We start from the raw sequence: 18,496 nt of genomic DNA on the forward strand, positions 1-18,496 counted from the left end.
CCCGCAAGGAAGAGGAAGTAGGGCACAGTTGTATCCCCACCCCAACTGAGGAAGTGGGCAGGCCACACCCTCTGGGAGTAGGTCTATTTCCTGCTCATCTCCTGCCCCAAATAGCCCAGCTCCACTCTCTCCCCAACACAGGTGTTTATTGTGCCTGCTTCTCTCCCAGTAGCAAATGCCAGCAGGCCTTCAACTAGGTCACACAGGGCCCTCGGGCTACATTCTTCCGTGTCCTCATACCCAGGCTCCTAGGTATGGAGTGACTGAGTCCATACTCCAAGGGACCTTCTGCTCCCCAGGGCATCCCATAGGGTCCCTGCTCCACTGAATCACAGCAGGGGGCGTCCATTGTGTAGCCTGTGAGAGGATGGGGGCGTGTCCCCGAGCTGGGAGATGGGACAGGGTTAGTGTGGGTAGTTCTGCACCTCATCTTGTCCTGCCCAGGCCCCTCAGTCTCTCCACCAGCCTTGCTGGAGGCCATACAGGAAGTCAGGGGGCCATGTATCCCTGCTGTGTACCCTGTGAGGGTGTCAGGCAGATCCAAGTAGACCCACATGCCCCAACAACCTCCTAATATCCAGAGCCTGCAGAGAAGACATGAGGACAGCACAACCTCCAGCCAGAGACCTGATTGCAAAGCCTGTCCCACAGCCTAGAAGTTCAGCAGGGACCCAGAACAGCCCAGCTGGGAGGTGGTAATAACAGTGCCCTTGTCTCAAAGGGTCCCCTGCTCCACTGGATTCTCTGTGCTCAGCCCTGACCCTCATAGCTATAGAAAAAATATCAGGTGTCAAGTCACAGAGGAAGAGACAGGGAGACATGCATCTCAAAAGTCAAGATAGGTTTATTGAAATAAAGCCTCAGAGGCACCAGCAGAAAATAAGTCAGGAGTCAGGCTAGATCTGTATCCTCTCTTATAGGAAGCTTTATACCTGGGTAAAAGGGGGGGAAAGGAATAAGGGGAGGGAAGGATGGGTGGTCAGGTGTTGTAGTGTGGGTAGGAGCAGAGGTATGCCTGCAGTGGCTTTATTTTTTTAATATTATATATATAATATATATTTGGGGGGGTCCACTTTTATTTACCTTTTTTAGTGATTTAATAATGATCAGTAAGATTGCAGGATAAGAGGGGTACAATTCCATACACTCCCACCACCAGAATTCTGTATCCCATCCCCTCCATAAGAAGCTTCCCTATTCTTTGTCTCTCTGGGAATATGGATCAAAGATTTTTATGGGTCAGAAGATGGTAGGTTTGACTTCTGTAATTGCTTCTCTGCTGGACATGGACACTGACAGGTAGATCCATACCCCCAACCTGTTTCTGTCTCTCCTTAGTGGGGCAGGGCTCTGTGGAGGTGGGGTTCCAGGACTCACTGGTGAAGTTGTCTGCCCAGGGAAGTCAGATTGGCATCATGGTAGCATCTGCAACTTGGTGATTGAAAAGCATAAGATATAAAGCAAAACAAATTGCTTAATAACCAGGAACCTAGAGGTAAGAATATAGTAAATGATATTTGGGGTCTTCATGTTGGAAGAAACTAGGAAGTCTATTTCAGGCATATTCCAAGGGGCCCATGACTTATTACATCTTGTTTTGTCCCAGGATACTAGGTGTGATACAGTTACTTTGCCCCAGCTACATCCTCTTTTTGTTTTCAGACCCCAGAGTCACAATGGCTATCTTATTCTGGTTATATCTTATTTTTGTGGCAGTCCGTTCCTCATTCTGGAAGGTCTCTCAACAGAGTCTTTGTCCTTGCAGGTCCTTTCAGAACATGGCTATGGTCCGATCACCACCGATATTCGGGAGGGACAAACTTTCTACTATGCAGAGGACTACCACCAGCAATACCTGAGCAAGAACCCTGATGGGTACTGTGGACTAGGGGGTACTGGGGTGGCCTGCCCAATGGGAATAAAATAGTAACGTCTCCCTGTGCTGTCAGTCCTTATGAGGGTCACTGCCCAAACTGCCTTCCACAAATCAGCAGGGTTTGTTTTTTGTGATTCATGGAGTGACCTCAGGGAATGCACAGAGAAATGTGGTTTGAGAGGTGTCATTTACATAAAGTGTAATGACATGTGATTGATCTTCTAATCAGTTGCCAGGGAATTGTGCTGTGAAACTTGTGAAGACTTTGGGACACAAATGACACGAATGAAGAGGCTATGCTCACTTTTCTTGTGTCTGGAAGATCAGGCACAGAGGTGGGAGTTTGTGGGGCTGGATGGGGGTATTGGAAAGTCCTCACCTGTGTCTGCCCCCTCCTTCTTGCCGGCTCCTGCCCTCCAGTGCCTTACCACTTGCAATCACCTCCATGAATTCTGTGATGAAATCCTGTGCTTTGCAGATCCCTTGCCTGAAAAAGAGGTGGCTTTATTCTCTTGAGCCCTATGTACGGCAGAGAAAACCATTGTTCACTTGATGACTTCTAATATGGCACTTGCAGCTCTGAGACATGCACGTCCTAATAAAAATTGCCAATCTGATCATACAAACTGTCTCACCTCTCGTGTTTTCAGATAGGATTGTGAATCATCTCTGAGATAAATTTTAGAGCTTCAGATTTGCTTGGGAGGAGGGAAAGGCTCAAGAGCCGTATCTTCCAAACGGGGAATGATTGAAACTTTGGGAAATAGACATGCACCTGGTAGCTCCTCACAATTTTAATGAGTCATTTTTTAGATGTCTGTTCCATTCACCATAACAGAAACTATTCTAGTTAGAACAAAAACAGATCATCCCTGACCTTCAGAGTCTTTATATCTGAGAAGAAAAGGTGGGGATGTAAGCTGTAAATACATAGATGGATGAATAAATCAGATCACTGGGGCTGGCACACCTGGTTGAGCGCACATGTTAACAGTGCGCAAGGACCCAGGTTTGAGTCCTTGGTCCCCACTTGCACGGGAAAGCTTCACAAGTGGTGAAGCAGTGCTGCAGGTGTCTCTCTGTCTCTCTCCCTCTCTATCATCCCCCTTCCCTCTCAATTTCTGACTGTCTCTATCCAACAGATAAAGATTTTTAAAAAATTTTTAAAAAAATCACTGCAGGCCATCATGGATAGTAGGGAGATGATCAATAGGACAAGGCTGCATGTTGTATCAGGGACTGTGGAAAAGTATTTTGAGCTGCTAAGGTGGAGCAAGTCAGAGAGCCTCCAGGAGATGGCGAAACTTAGGTTGAGAAATGAATGGTGCAAAAGAAAAAGTGGCGTGGGGGGGGGCGGGGCAGAGAAGGATTACAATGTAGCTATTGTCCCCCATAAGTCTTTGCCTATTTCTTCTCTCTTCAGGACTTCTGCTGCGCCTAAGCATGTAGAGAATGCAGGGTGGGATAGATGTACCTAGTCACCATCACCCTCTGCACTTTGCAGGGAGAGCGTTCTAATTAGAAGCACCAGAGAACATCAGTGGCCCAAGACAGGAAAAAATCTGTGGTGTGTGAGTATCACAGAAGCTAGTGAGGCCAAGACAGCATGAAAATGCTGAAACTGGGAGTCCGGTGGTAACGCAGTGGGTTAAGCGCACATGGTGCAAAGTGCAAGGACCGGCAGAAGAATCCTGCTTTGAGCCTCGGCTCCCCACCTGCAGGGGAGTCGCTTCACAGGAGGTGAAGTAGGTCTGCAGGTGTCTGTCTTTCTCTCCCCCTTTCTGTCTTCCCATCCTCTCTCCGTTTCTCTCTGTCCTATCCAACAATGACGACATCAATAACAACAATAATAACTACAACAACAATGAAAAACAAGGGCAACAAAAGGAAAAATAAATAAATAAATATTAGAAAAAGAAAATGCTGAAACCATCTTGTAGGGGTTTTCTACACCTTCTCCAACTTGGCAAATATTTCTCATGGGAACCTCTCCTTCATTATCTAATTTGATTATGCTGTCTATTATCCATTTCCTGAGAAGACCATCACAGATAGACATAGAGGAGGTAAGCTCTCCATTACTAGTTCCAAAAATTATGGGAAAATATGCCTGTATATGTTAGGCCAAAAAAATTTTTTAGTACTGTACTGTACTAAGATATGTAAAATAATATTGTTGTAGACCTAGATAGAAATTTGCAGATGATTGATTTCATTTAATATGGGAAGAAACTGAGGACCCTAGAGGCCACCTTTTCACTACCAAAAGTTTTACAAATTCATTTTCATATTGAAAAAGGAATATCCCTGCTGTGGTTTTCAAAATACTGGTCCTAGTTCTGGCCTCTGTGGGCACTGGAGAAGCCTGACTCTCTTCTTCAGATAGCAGAGAGCTAATATTTGAAGAGAGAACTCAATGTCCCCCAACCACCTATTCTAGACTAAAAGTAACCATATATCTTTTTTCGATAGAAGCAAAGAGACAAAGTGAAAGAGACCACAGCACCAAAGCTTCTTTCAATGTGGTAGGGGCGAGGTTTGAACCTGGGTCACACACATGACAAAGCAGCACACTATCCAGCTATTTCACCAGTCCCCCTTCAATCTTTAAACTATCCCTTTTTCTCATTTTATTTTTACTAGTGATTTAATAATAGTTTACAGGATCATAAGATTACAGGAGTGTACTTCCATACCACACCCAGCACCACAATTCTGTGCTTCCCCACTCCATTCCCCCGGTCCCCCCACCCCATCTTTATAATATCCTTTTATCAATAGTCAAGTCAACTTGTTGATCAGTAAATGGCAAGTATATCTTCATCCCCTCAGCTAGGGATCTGCACTGATATTACATAAACTTTCTCTATCGTCATTATTTTAACCCTGGTTATAGATAGTTATATTCATTTTTGCTGAATTTTCTTTTATTTAGTCCTTGCTTTGCTATTTAAGTAATTTACTTTAGGCTCCAGCATCTGCAGTGCTGTTTTCCCTTCTCATTTTATGCCATGCATGGACCTTATTAGCAGCCTCTGTCCTCAGTGTCTTCTTTAAAGTCATTATGCAAAATATTGAACTCAGCAGCTCACTTAGAAGCTGGCACTTGTTTGAGGTCTTGGAGCACCTATTCTAATTGGCATAATTTGTCACTCTGCTGTCATTCTTGACCCTCCCTCCGAACAATCTAGCAGAAAGAGCTGATAGACTGGGTGCTTTCCTCTTGCGGCTCCCAGACACATCTTCAGAGTTCTTCACAAAAGATGTGGCAGCTTCTACCCCACTGGGGAAAGATAGAAACAGGTTGAGGGTATGGATCAACTTGCCAATGCCCATGTTCACCAGAGAAGCAATTACAGAAGCCAGAATTCCTACCTTCTGTACCCCCAAAATAATTCTGGTCCTTACTTCAAGATAGAGAGAAATGTTAGGGGAAAATAACCAGAGGGCTCGGAACTCCAATTCCATCAAGACCCGCAGAGACAAGAGGGAAAAAGGAAGGACATTCAGAGTATCACTAGGTGTAGGTGTGACTTAGAAAGGAAGGGAAAGGGGCCGGGTGGTGACACACTTGGTTAAGTGCACATGTTATAATGTGCAAGGACCTGGGTTTGAGCCTCTGGTACCCACCTACAGGGGGAAAACTTCACAAGGGGTGAAACAGTGCTGCAGGTGTCTCTCTGTCTCTTTCCCTCTCTATCTCCCCCTCCCCTCTCAATTTCTGGCTGTCTCTATCCAATAAATAAAGAAAATTTTTTAAAAATTTAAAAAGAAAAAATAGGAAGGGAAGGCAGGACCATAAAAATGGATACACACACACACACACACACACACATTGTTATAGAAATAAGTCAACCCATATCTGTGACCTTGGGAGAACTACTGCAGGTTCCAATAGAGGTAATAGTGATGCAGAACTGATGGTGGAAACAGTGTGGAATTATACCTGTTATAATTCTGTAAATCAGTATCAAATCACTAATAAAAAAATAAAATAAAAATGTGACAGCTACAGCAAAACAGTCAGACATGGTTTTCTAGATGAAACCTGTAGTTTTCCTTTGAAGTAGACACAGACATTTTGGCTAAGACTTTGAATATAATGCATCAACCAGTTGAAGTTCAGCTAAAAGAATAATCATACTCACACCATGCCAATATAACATGATGACCAGAGAATGGGCATATGTGTTGCTGAAATCCTGAACTACACCACGAGCCAATAGAGAGACCATCTGGAATCTGACAGTCCTGGGTATAAATTCTTAGATCTGCCTCCCTAGAGATGGAATGACTTCCAGAAAGAGACATAACCTCACTGAAACTCAGTTTCTTGAAGTGTAAAAGGTGAAGATGATAACCTATGTTGCAGAGTATATGTATGCCATTCCTTGGACATAATAATAATCTTTTGAATAAGCTAATAATTATAATCTTTTGAATAAGCTAATAATTTTTGGAAAAGGGTCACTGACTATTCTGGGGTCACGTAGATTCACAAAAACAAATGAGATTTAAAACCTTATCCAATAATTTTCTTTCCCTAGTAAGACGTAATAGCAGCATCTGTTGCGTAAATAGAACTTAACTGTGTCTCAGGCTCTGTAGCAAGTTACATGTAACGTACTTGGAATGCATACTGTGTGAACAAGGATGATATACGTACGGCATGCTAAGTAAAAATGTATATTTTTACATACATACTTATAATTTATTATTATTTGACTAGAGTTTAAAAGATTTATTTATTTATTTATTTATTTATTTATTTTAAGAAAGGAGGGAGAGAGAAAACTAGAGTATTGTTCAGCTCTAGCATAAAGTTGTAGCAGATGTTGAACCTGCAGCCTCAGGCCTCAGGAATGCAAACTGGTGCTCTAACAGGAAGAATTCTCTTCCCAGCCCTTTAAAAAATCCCGTATGCTTTTATTACAATTCCTTAGTTCTCAGGATTAATGTGCAAATATAATCTTCTCAAGACACAGTTGAGATAACTGACTTGTCCACCTCATTTCTAGTCCTCTTTAGGAAGTGGCAGAGCTGGCTGACTTGCTTTGGACTTGATCAGGTTCCTTGATCAAGGACCCTCTCAGAGGTATATGAAGAGTCAAAATTCCATGTGAGTGCTCAGAAGAAGGGAATAAGTAGAGAGATAAGAAAAGCTCAGCAGTAAAAGTAGGTCTGGCATTCTTAGAAGACTTTACTCCTGCCCTTTGAACAGACGCAGAGGCTAATTAATTCTGCAGGAAGGCAAAAGCCCACGACCTGTCTTGCTCCGTTGTACCAGATGGAATGAGTGGTACTGAGTCATCTTGTGTTTAAATATCCTAGCTATCTGACAACAAGAAAGAACCAGGGCATAGCGCCAATGCAAAAGTGAAGAAAGGAAAAAAGGGCTAAAATCCATAGGGAGAGCTTTCTGTTCCTTAATCTATCTCCTGCCCCAAATAGCTCTGTACTCCTCCCCCAAGTTGTGTTTGTGTGAGAAGTTTCCTTTTCTTGCAGTAGATGCCACTAGATGGACAGCCCATTAAACTGGGTCAGAAGCTAGTGACAAATTGACACAGGCCCTGAGGTGTGCCATGCCTTGTCTCCACACCCCCTGCTGTCTGCTGGCCTACCTTCCCCGGCATCTGAGATTGACCCCTGTTTCCTAGAATGGAACCTAGAACTGGGAAAGAGGTGATCTTTTGTCATCTCTGGGACCCTTGACTTGCAGATGACCAGCCCTCATGGATGAAAGGACCAGTGATAATCCGGGAGGCAAAACAAACAAAAACCCTAAGATAGAAAAAAGAAAGAAACCTTGATAAAGGGAGCAGTGAGGAAAGGAATTGAGAAGAAGTGATCCATGGGGAAAGTGAAGACCTGTTCTCCTAGCAAACACAACGCAGAGGCACATTCTACATGGCACCATGATTGGGGGGCAAAACATAGGCTTCACTCTCCTTTTTTTTCCTTCCTGCTTTATGCATTTGTTTATTAAATACTGAAATTATTATGCCATATCTACAGTAATTTTAATATTTTTAAGCAAAACTTATAAATGATAAGAAAATAGTAAAATGAAAAGAGGTAACATATTGACAGTTTACTTGTAACTATAAAACATTTAGTTATAAAGACTAACATATAATTATCTTATGCTGGGAATACTGTGAGAACCAGGTTGAGTGTGGTGAGGCTTTTCCCATTGAAATATGGGGAACTGAGGAAATGAATCTCCCTTTCAGATTCTCTCTTACTAAGGTTGAGCTGGGGGGAAGTACGGGCCTCAGTTTTCACTTCCTTGTCAGCTACTCCCTGTCTCCAGAAACCCTGCATTTTTCTGCCTCTAGGGGCTCCGCATTCCTTAAAACATGAAGCCAGCTCTGCATTCCTTGATACAATGGCCCACTCTTTTACTATCTACATATCAATGTTCTGCTTTGTCTAACAAATGACTTAAGGTCTCTTCCCATTTTCCCCAGCCATTCTCTCATTTGATATATTCTTTTCCTACTCTCAAGACCCTCCCTGCCTGCAGGGTAGTTTTAATCCTACCAGTTAAACACCTTGAAACAGTTGCTAAAGAAGTTCCTACCTTTCCCAGACCCCTTTTACTTTCTGTGCCCCTTTCCTATCCATGTATGGTATTGTCAAGCCACTTCTGTTTCCAACTTGGAACTTCCGTTTTCTGGCCTCAAAGAACATGTGCGTGCAGACCGGGATCCTTACACTGGTCCTTGCACTTTGCACCATGTGTGCTTAACCCGCTGTGCTACCCCCCAACTCTGGGATGCTTGGATGAATAAAGATTTGAACTGCCTCACCGCCACGAGCTTGGTTCCTGGGTCGTCTCTCTTGCGTCACTAGCCCTACAATCTTGAACACATGACAATCTCCAGTTGATTTCAGGAATTTGGGATTTCTCTAAGAACAATTACCATAAAAACAGCTTTGTGATATAGGAACTGATTATCTTAAAACAATGTATTTAATTAATTTTACTATACTTGTCTTTATTTTTTATTTTAATTTCTTTATTGGGGAATTAATGTTTTACATTTGACTGTAAATACAATAGATTGTACATGCATAACATTTCTCAGTTTCCATATAACAATACAAACCCCACTAGGACCTCTGTCATCTTTCTTGGACCTGTATTCTCCCACCAACCCACCCACCACAGAGTCTTTTACTTTGGTGCAATACGCCAATTCCAGTTGAGGTTCTACTTGTATTTTCTCTTCTGACCTTGTTTTTCAACTTCTGCCTGAGAGTGAGATCATCCCATACTCATCTTTTCTGTTTCTGACTTATTTCACTTAACATGAATTTTTCAAGGTCCATCCAAGATCGGCTGAAAATGGTGAAGTCACCATTTTTTATAGCCTTAAAACAGTTTAATTTCTTCCTTTATTTCCTCTTTGACCCAGTAGCTGTTAATTAGTGTACTGTTGAGCTTCCACATTTTGGCACTATTACTAACCTTTAGTTGATTGTTAAGTGTTAGTTTAATTCCACTGTGGTATAAGAAGATGCTTGGGATGATTTCAATGCTCCTGAATTTGCTGATGCTGTCTTTGTGGCCTAACATATAGTCTATCCTTGAGAATGACCCATATGGACTTGAGTAAAATGTATATTCCAGTTTCTTGGGATGAATGACTCTGAAAATGTCCAATAGTTCTAGTTCATCTATGTCCTCACTTAGCTCCCTTATGTCTTTATTGATTTTATGCCTGGATGATCTGTTGAGAGAGTGGGGTGTTGAAGTCCCATACTATGACTGTGTTGCTGTTAATATATTGCTGTAGCTCTTTCAGTAGATGTTTGATGTATTTAGATGGCTTCTCATTGATTGCATAGGTGTTAATAATTGTTAAATCCTTTTCATAGACTGGTCCTCTAAGCATTAAGGAGTGTCCATTCCTATATTTTTAAATTTTATTTATTTTAAAGTCCATCGTGTCAGATATGAGAACAGCTGTTCCTGCCCTTTTTTGTGGGCCATTGGTTTGTAGGATAGTTTTCATCCTTTCCCTTTGAGTCTGTGTTTGTCTTGTTGAGTTAGGTGGGTTTCCTGTAGACAGCATATTGTTGGGTTGTGTTTTCTGATCCATCTTCCTACTCTGTGCCTTTTAATAGGTGAATTCAGGCCATTGACACTTATTGATATCAAAGACTGAAGATATTTGAATGCCACTCATAGATTTTTATAGTGTACTGATATATGACCTATTTATGGTGGTCTAACTGTTTATAGGAGACCTTTCAGAACTTCTTTCAGGGCAGGCTTGGTAATAGTTGATTCTTTCAACTGTTGCTTGTCTGAGAAGCTTTTATGCCTCCATCTAGACTGATAGTTGATTCCTTCAATTGTTGCTTGTCTGAGAAGGTTTTTATGCCTCCATCTAGTCTGAATGACAGTCTAGCAGGATACAGTAGTCTTGGTTGAAAGCCTTTCTCACTGAGCATTTAGTAGGTATCTTTCCATTCTCTTCTGGCCTGGTAGTGTTTGTGTGGAGAAGTTTGCTGCTAATCTTATGGGTTTTCCTTTGTAGGTGACTTTGTTTTTCTCTTGCAGCCTTCAGGATCCTTTCTTTATCCTTATTCCTTTCCATTCTCAATATGATGTGTCTTGGTGTCTTTAAGTCTGGGTTAATTCTGTTTGTGACCCTCTGAGCTTCTTGAACCTTTATGTCTTTTATCTTGAATAGACTAGAGAAGTTCTCAGCTATTATGTTCTGAAGGATGCTTTCTTCCCCTCCCTCTCTTTCTTCCTCTGGTAAGCCAATAATGTGTATATTATTTCTTTTGAAGTCATCCCGTAGGTCTCTGTTGTTGTTTTCGGTATCTTCTAATCTCTTTTTGAGATCTCTTACTTCTTTTTTAGTGGTCTCTAATTTGTCCTCGATCTTGCTAATTCTGTCTTCAACCTCATTGATTCTATTCTATCTCCCCTGTACTGTTTTCTGGAATTCATCTATTTTGTTACCCTGTTCTGATACTGTTTTAGCTTGTTCAGCTAGTTGTGTTCTTAGCTCAGCTATTTCAGCTTTCAGCTCTCTAATGACCTTGAGATAATTAGTGTTTTCTTCCAGGGTCTCATTTGTTGTTTCTGCATTTCTGATGACAATTCTTTCAAACTCTTTACACACTCCTGTGATTATTTCCTTAACTAGTGATTAGATGTTGACCTCATTATTTTTTGCTTCAACCTTTGGGGAGCTTTTAGCTGGACTGTTGTCCTGGTTCATTTATCTAATATTTCTTCTTGTTAGTTTAATCATTTTATATATTATGTTATGAGGTCCCTCACTCAGTACTTTTCAAATTAATGATCACTCTTGCCTGGATTGACTTGTGTCTAAGTAAGATAATTAAAGGGCTCACAGTTGTGGAAATTGACAGTTGTTTCTATATTATTTTGATCCCTGAGTTGGAACTCATTGGCTTAAAAGCCTCTTTTGTTCTTTTTCTTCCCTGTAGGCTATGGGAGCCTGAGGGCTTTTAAACTATAAGTAGGCTTCTTAGTTTAATCACTGACTCCTGACCAAGAGATAAAGCAGGGTGGGGCAGAGATAATCCAATGTTTATGCAAAGAGACTCTCACAGCCCCAGCAATAGGCCACTGAGGTATCGAACTTCTCCTGAGTTTCCTGGCTATTTATCTGTCTCCTGGTGTCAGCACAGGGCCTTCCCCCCACCCCTTGCTCCAGATTCTGAGGGCAGTAGCAATGGAAACTCACAGTTGCATTTAGTGAGTCTTAGGTGAGTCCTCTCTTCCCTTCTGCCGTCTTTTTGTTGGTGAAACACACTGGAGATGATGTCTCAACTGGTGAACTGCTGGACTGTTACCAGCCACTTAATCTCTCCCTAGGCTCCTCTTTGTCCATGAGGCGCACATGTTTGCACTCACTGGTGATTTGGTGGGTTCCTGAAGGCGTTCTAGTCCTGTCTTATTGCGGTCCCTGGTCGTCTCCTTCAGTATTCCTAGTTGACCTGGGAGAGGAGAGGAGAGAAACACAGTTGCTGTTGCTCCATAGCCCCTGCCTCCAAGTTTCACTCTCCTTGGTCTAAAGCAGAAGTCTTTTTATTTTTAATTAAAAAAATTTTTTTCTGCTTTCATTGCCCTTGTTGTTTATTATCATTGTTATTGTTGTTGTTGTCATCATTGTTCTTGGATAGGACAGAGAGAAATGGAGAAAGGAGAGGATAGAGAGGGGGAGAGAAAGATAGACACCTGCAGACCTGCTTCACCGCCTGTGAAATGAACCCCCTGCAGGTGGGGTGTCGGGGGCTCGAACCAGGATCTTTATGCCGGCCCTTGTGCTTGGTGCCATGTGTGCTTAACCTGCTGCACCACCTCCTGGCTCCCAGAACAGTCTTTCTAAATGGATGTGTTGTTGATAAAGATAAGGAGGGCATCGTTGCTGTGTGCCTTCATATTAAAAGTTAGAAAACCATGACTTATGTAAGTTAAATAACTGATTCAAGGTTATATAGCTTGCAAGTGGCACAGCCAGAGCCCAAACACAAGCCCAGAACTCCTACCTCTAAATTATACCCTCTTCCCAATCATGCCAAGATTCCTGCCTGCTAGGTCAAAGCAGGTAATTTCCCAAGCTCAGATCATGCTGGCTTGTGCAAACTAGAGTTCTCTCTCTGCATTCATGCTTCTCTTTCTCATTTCTGAAATTATTTCTTCAATTCACAACCAGAAGCCTTAGGTGAAACTCTTCAGGGAATGTGTTGCCATGAAGCACTGATGGGAGGCAAAAAGAAGACAACTGGGTTCAGAAGCCAGATGAGACCTTAGCCTCAAACCATCTGCTCTGATCACATCCCATTTTCTGACTTTGTGGTCACTTGGGAAAAGTCTGTACTCTGGAATTATCTAGAAACTGCTGGAATCTTCAGGAAAGAACATATTCTATCCCCCAAGGGTAGAGCTTTAGAAAGTTCTGTAACTCCTTTTTGTCTCTATACAGGTGAGACCATTACCTCACTTGCTGTTTTAAAACCCCAGATACTTTGGGCTCTCAAGAAGCCCTAGCATTTAATAACAATGGCAATGCTCAAACTTTGTAGGGCAATGCAAATGTAGTGTGAATTTCAATAAAAATGATCCACTAAATGTGTTCAATGGCATCTGAATTGTTATTTCTTCACAGAATTTTATCTTAATTGAATGTTACTTTATTGAAGTATGATTTACATTTCATAAGATCCACCCTTCACTGGGCTGGCAAAATTGCTCACTTGGATAATGCCTTGCTTTGCCTGATTTAAGCCTGGCCTCCACTTCATTGAAGGAAGTTTTGGTATTGTGTTTCTCTCTCTCTCTCTCTTTCTCTCTCCCCCTCTTAGACACACATACACCCCACCCCTTGTAGTCCCCAGCCCCCCCCCCCCACACCTGCCTTGGGTCTGCTGTGTGTCTGTTAAATTGGCTTTTTCTAAGCATTTCATATCAATTGACCTACACTGTAAGTAGTCCTGTGTGTCTGGCTTCTTTCCAATTTTGGTGTCTTCAGTTTCCCCTCTCTTCTCTCCCCCTTTTTGTTTTCTTATTGAAATGTCAAAACCCCTGCTATATTGCTAGACAAAAAAGTGGTAAAAGCAATCATGTTTGCCTTTTCTCTTAAGTAGAAACCATTGACTACCCTTGATTTTATTCCACAAACTGAGAACGACACTTGGTTTTGAGATGATACAGTGTTTAATCACAGGAATAGCAGAAGCATCACAAAGGACAGTAGCAAGACGGCCCAGGATGATAGAAGAAAAGTGCACCTGGAGTCTGGCTCATGTTTATAGGGCTTTCCTGACAGTGTGGTCTCCTTGTTGATCCATGACAGATAATTAGACACATTCGTGTACACTCCAGGCAGTCTCTTCCGGCCACAGCCCACTCCCCAGCTGACAATGCCTAGCTGGTACCATATGCTTGTGTTGTTTGTTTTATGGCAAATCAAAGGGCCTCCACTGTCACCCTAGGAGAAATAAGGTGTTGGAGAGTGGAAAGAATAAGAGCAAGTCATTCCCATAGCCCACTGAGGTGGCTACCCTGCATATGGTAAGATAAAAAGCAGTAATAGTGCCTTCAGATAAGTGGATATGCTTAGTTTTGATTTGGACTCTCCAGCTGCACTCCTCTGCTCCCAACTCTGGGACTGTCAGTATAGAGAGCAAGCAGTCTGGTCAAATATAATGGTGATGAATGATAGTTGTGTCAAAAGTGAATATCATCATCGTTACCACCATCCTCACATCACATCATCATCACCTTGGTCAGCACCACTAGCATTGTCATCATCCAGTGTCACTGTTGTTTATATTGAAGAGTGATCGTTCTAATCCGGTTTGCTTCAAATCACCTTTTTTTCCAAAAAATTTGCCACGGCCCCTGCTCCACTTTTTCAGTACAAATCCATTTCCAGTCATCCCATTTTGATCTCTCTGCCTTGTGCACAATAAAGGAAAGCACAAACTTCTGCTTTATCTCACAAGACCTCAATTGCTAAATACAGCATGCAAACAAACTGATGTATACAGATGCAAAAGGTGCAGATATTGTGTCAAAATGTCAGATTATGGCTTAAAATATTGAAATTTAAACACCTTTAAACATCATTAAAAAATTGCTAAATAAGTACAAAGAAGTAGGACAGACATTACCTCAGACTACCCCAAACCTTTTGGACAATTTTGAAAATGTGTATCTTCAGAAAAATAATCAGAAAATTCAGATGTGGAAGATAACAAAGAATTTCCATAACTATGTGAGTAAGCAAATCAGCATATAAATGCATATGATGTGCTTGAAGAGAGCATTTTGGTAGAAAAGTCATACTAGCAATTGTTTCTCAAAGGAGTGAACAGGAGTGGAAATGATAGGGAAAAACTCCTTTTTACTATACACACATCTATTCCACTTGAATTTTATTAACAGTGAATTCAGAACCTCAAAATGCAACTTTTTATTTTTTGGAAATAAAGTCTTGGTAGATATAGTTAATTGAAGAAGTCCAACTGGATTAGGCTAATTTTGAAACTGGGAACTGGAATCCCTATGAGAAGAGAAATCAAAAGAGTTAGACATAGGCAGGCCAGGTGAAAGTGGAGGTGGAGAATGGAGCAATGCACCTATAGGCACCAAGGAACACCAAGACTGCCAGAAATCACCAGAAGCTGGAGAAGACTTCTTGGAGTGTGGTCCTGCTAATGCTTTGATTTTGGACTTCTGACATCCAAAATGGTGAGCATACACTGCTGCTGTTTTAATCTTCCCTGGTGTTAGTCATTTGCTACAATAGCCCTAGGAAACTTATCCAGGGGAAGAAGGGGAAGTCAGAAATGGTAACACCTCTACTTGCAAGCAGTTGTTCCATTACCTGGCAGGCATCCTTCCTACCCTGAAGGTCCCCAGCACACAGCATGTTCTTGGTGAGCAAGGGCACAACATTGGAGCAGAATTCCCATTTGACCAGCTTGATGTCAACTTTTATCAGCTCTGTATTCTGCATGGGGACTGTCCCAAAGGAGAAGCAGATGGGGGGGGGGGGATTTGAGTTCAAAGTGACCCCTTTGGGTTAAGGTAAAACACCCACCCATATCTTGCTTTTTCACCTCCAGAGGACAACCCTGAGTGAGAAGGGTTGTGTGTCCTTCAGTTCACCTTTTCTGATCTCAGAACCCCCAACCCCAAACCTGAGTCTACTATGTTCAGTCCCCAAGTGCCATCTTCTCATTTTTTAAAAGTGCCAGGATCCAACTAATGTCCTATAAAAGGTGTTTTTGTTAAATCCATAAGGATTTGAAAAGAACCCATGAGAACTCCCCATTGGAGCTCCCTGGCACCTAAATATTGATTTGGATGGTTTCAGTTCCCTTGTGGAGCCCACTGTCCATGGAGGAGGTGAGTGCAACACCAGAATGTTCACTTTCTGAAGTTAAGAGTGTTTTCCTCCTTACATATAGTGGAATTTCCAAGAACTTAGTACACTTCCTAGAATATTAACAGCTTCCATGAAAATGTGCTCATGGAAAGCTATAGAAAGTAGCTTCTCTCTCTCTTTTAAGCTTATAGAAAACTTCTAATGACAATTCCTAAAATAACTCTAAGTTTGGGGACTAAGCACAAATGGGTGTGCAGTTAAATTGTGCTTACTTGGAAGATTGGAACATATATTTTCTGCTCTTATAATTAGTGAGAAGACACAGTCAACAAGAAAGATGAACAGCTGCCATTTTGTGGGTTAGCCGAGAATAGGAGCAGGAGAAGGTTACAGACTGACTTTATAAGGACACATTTATATTGTTTTTCTCTATGGCCTAGGTCTATGGTTTCCAAGTAGGCTTTCTGCAAAGCTCTTTATCACCAGGGAACAGAACTTCATAATTTGGGACAAATCTGTTCAGTGTGATAGTGACTTGGTCTTCCTTCCTAGAAGTCAGTCCTCCTTACCACCCCAATGCCCATCAATATTTCCTTAAAATTATTTCACTTTTAAAAAATCCTTCAATTTACTCAAGACTGAAAGATTCAGCCTGGATTGTGTCTGAGTCCCTGTTTAGTATTAACGTTCCAGGAAACAATCATACAGACATGCTCCAGGAATCCAGGAAAACCCAGCAAAGATGACTCTCATGTCACCCCAGAAGAAGGCTCCTCAGGCACCTTAAATAAGAACTTGAAGTCCAAAAAAAAAACAAACCTAATATAGTCATGAGCCCTTTAGAACATAACTAAAATAGGCCTACTAACTATCTACAAAATGGAGACCCCCAACTCTTCATCTGAACTATTCCAGCCTTTAGGTTCACGATTAATCAACAATCTGTTTGGCTTTATATGCTAACTCTTTTTCAGCCATCAGGTTCCAGATGCTAACATGATGCCAAACAGACTTCCCTGGGCAGATGACCCCACCAATGTGTCCTGGAGCCCTGCTTCCCCAGAGCCCCACCCCATTAGGGAAAGAGAGAGACAGGCTGGGAGTATGGGTCAACCTGTTAACACCCATGTTCAGCTGGGAAGCAATTACAGAAGCCAGACCTTCCACTTTCCGAACCCCATAATGATCCTGGGTCCATACTCACAGAGGGATAAAGAACAGGAAAGCTATCAAGGGAGGGGATGGGATCCAGAGTTCTGGTGGTGGGAATTGTGTGGAGTTGTACCCCTCTTATCCTATGGTTTTTGTCAGTGTTTCCTTTTTATAAAAAAAATAATAATAACTTGAAGTACCCACATCCAACAGGTAGATTCCCCCCCCCCCCAAGGCTAGCAGAGGCTCCAGAGTTTGCTTCTCGCCAGCCAGTATGGTCCACCCCCCCTGCCTCCACTGGCAGCCCCTGGGCTGGGCTATAGTGACTCACCCATGATGCCCCATCCAGCCACAGAGCAGCTTCCCCACTTTTCTATGTTAGTGACCTCCGAGAGACAGACAGGAGCATTTTTGGCATTGAAGTGAATTGGGGTTTTGAGCAAGATCAAAGCAATATCACTATCAAAGAGCCAACTGTCAAAAAGTGGGTGAATAATGATCTTGTTCACTTGCTTCCTTGTTGAATTACTGGTGTTCAGGTTTTCTGTACCATATGCAATGTTGAAGGTAGATAACTCAAAACAAAAGAAGAAAACAAAACAAACAGATAAGTGATACAGGGGCCAAAGTTGAGTCATAAGAGGAAATACTTCCTAAATCACTAATAAAAAATAAAAATAAAAATAAAAATGAAAGGGAGAGAGAGGGGGCCGGAAATACTTCCTCAGTCTGAGATAGGGATTCTAATTGTGGGTGAGAGGAGGGGGGTGGAGGTGTGAAAGTGTCTGGGGTGATGGACTTGCCATCAAGTTAGCAAAGAGCTCCCCAATGAGGCCATAAGTGAGATACCTGAGTTCCAGTCCTGCCCTATTACCAATAAGCTCTTGGCCTGATGACATCTTCTCTGGGCAAATGCACTTAACAGTGCAATTAACAAATGTCTGAGGAGCCAATTTAGTTAGGCACAAGCAATTGACAGACTTGATTTTGATTTTCACAGTCCAACCTTACTTCCTGAACCTTGGACAAGCACCTTGGAAAATTCTCAAAAACACTGATTTGTCTTAGATTCAGTCTCAGAACCAGTGTTGTGCATCCAGACCTGGGGTTCTAACTCCTTTCAGGATTCTCAGACTCAGTGATTACCACTGGTCCATCCTCTACTTGAAGAAGATCAGATGTTCAGAAAGATACTTTACAGAAGTTTGGGACCAGATGTCATCACATCACCTGCACAGCAAGAGGCTGTGAGACTTTAGATATTTCAGGAAACATTTATTCTGCAATGTAGGCCGCACACAATGAAATGTGAAACATCTCAAAAGGAGAGTGCCCCTCCCACCTGCAGTATATACTGAGCCTTCTGATATTCAGTTTTCTGGCTGACAAATCAGTGGAGTTTCCAGGAAAATAATAAGCACACAGGGGCAAATTCTATAATGCTGATTTTAAAAAGAAAAGACTTGTAATACTTACATATTTTTGTTTATGAAGCAATGGGATGCAGTCAGGATCCACCACTCATTGAGGATTGAACCTCCACAGAAATGTTTTCCATGCTGTAGAATACTCACCTGCC

The 18,496-nt window shown here is 42.1% G+C and overlaps 2 protein-coding genes across 3 annotated transcripts in view; one reads left to right on the forward strand and one right to left on the reverse strand.

Moving 5' to 3' along the window:
- MSRA (methionine sulfoxide reductase A) overlaps nucleotides 1-2,493 on the forward strand; it is a 365,587-nt gene extending 363,094 nt beyond the window's left edge. The window contains exon 6 of the mRNA XM_007517236.3: nucleotides 1,766-2,493. Coding sequence (XP_007517298.1) covers nucleotides 1,766-1,927 — 162 coding nt within the window. The 3' untranslated portion in view covers nucleotides 1,928-2,493. The remainder of the gene's footprint in view (nucleotides 1-1,765) is intronic.
- An 11,074-nt stretch (nucleotides 2,494-13,567) lies between these two features.
- On the reverse strand, nucleotides 13,568-18,355 carry LOC132536722 (serine protease 52-like). Of its 2 annotated transcripts, XR_009548212.1 has the most exons (4): nucleotides 17,249-18,355; nucleotides 15,262-15,398; nucleotides 14,154-14,330; nucleotides 13,568-13,860 (listed from the first exon to the last, which is right to left on the reverse strand). XR_009548212.1 is itself a non-coding variant. In XM_060184917.1 (3 exons), the coding sequence occupies exons 1-3, from the start codon at nucleotides 17,553-17,555 to the stop codon at nucleotides 13,591-13,593; spliced, it is 714 nt and encodes a 237-aa protein (XP_060040900.1). In that variant the 5' UTR covers nucleotides 17,556-18,355; the 3' UTR covers nucleotides 13,568-13,590. The 2 variants fall into 2 exon arrangements, 1 of the variants encoding a protein (XP_060040900.1); XM_060184917.1 differs by lacking the exon at nucleotides 14,154-14,330.
- Between the last annotated feature and the right edge of the window lie 141 nt (nucleotides 18,356-18,496).

This window comes from Erinaceus europaeus, chromosome 2 (assembly GCF_950295315.1).
Source record: "Erinaceus europaeus chromosome 2, mEriEur2.1, whole genome shotgun sequence".
Classification (NCBI taxonomy): Eukaryota; Metazoa; Chordata; class Mammalia; order Eulipotyphla; family Erinaceidae; genus Erinaceus; species Erinaceus europaeus.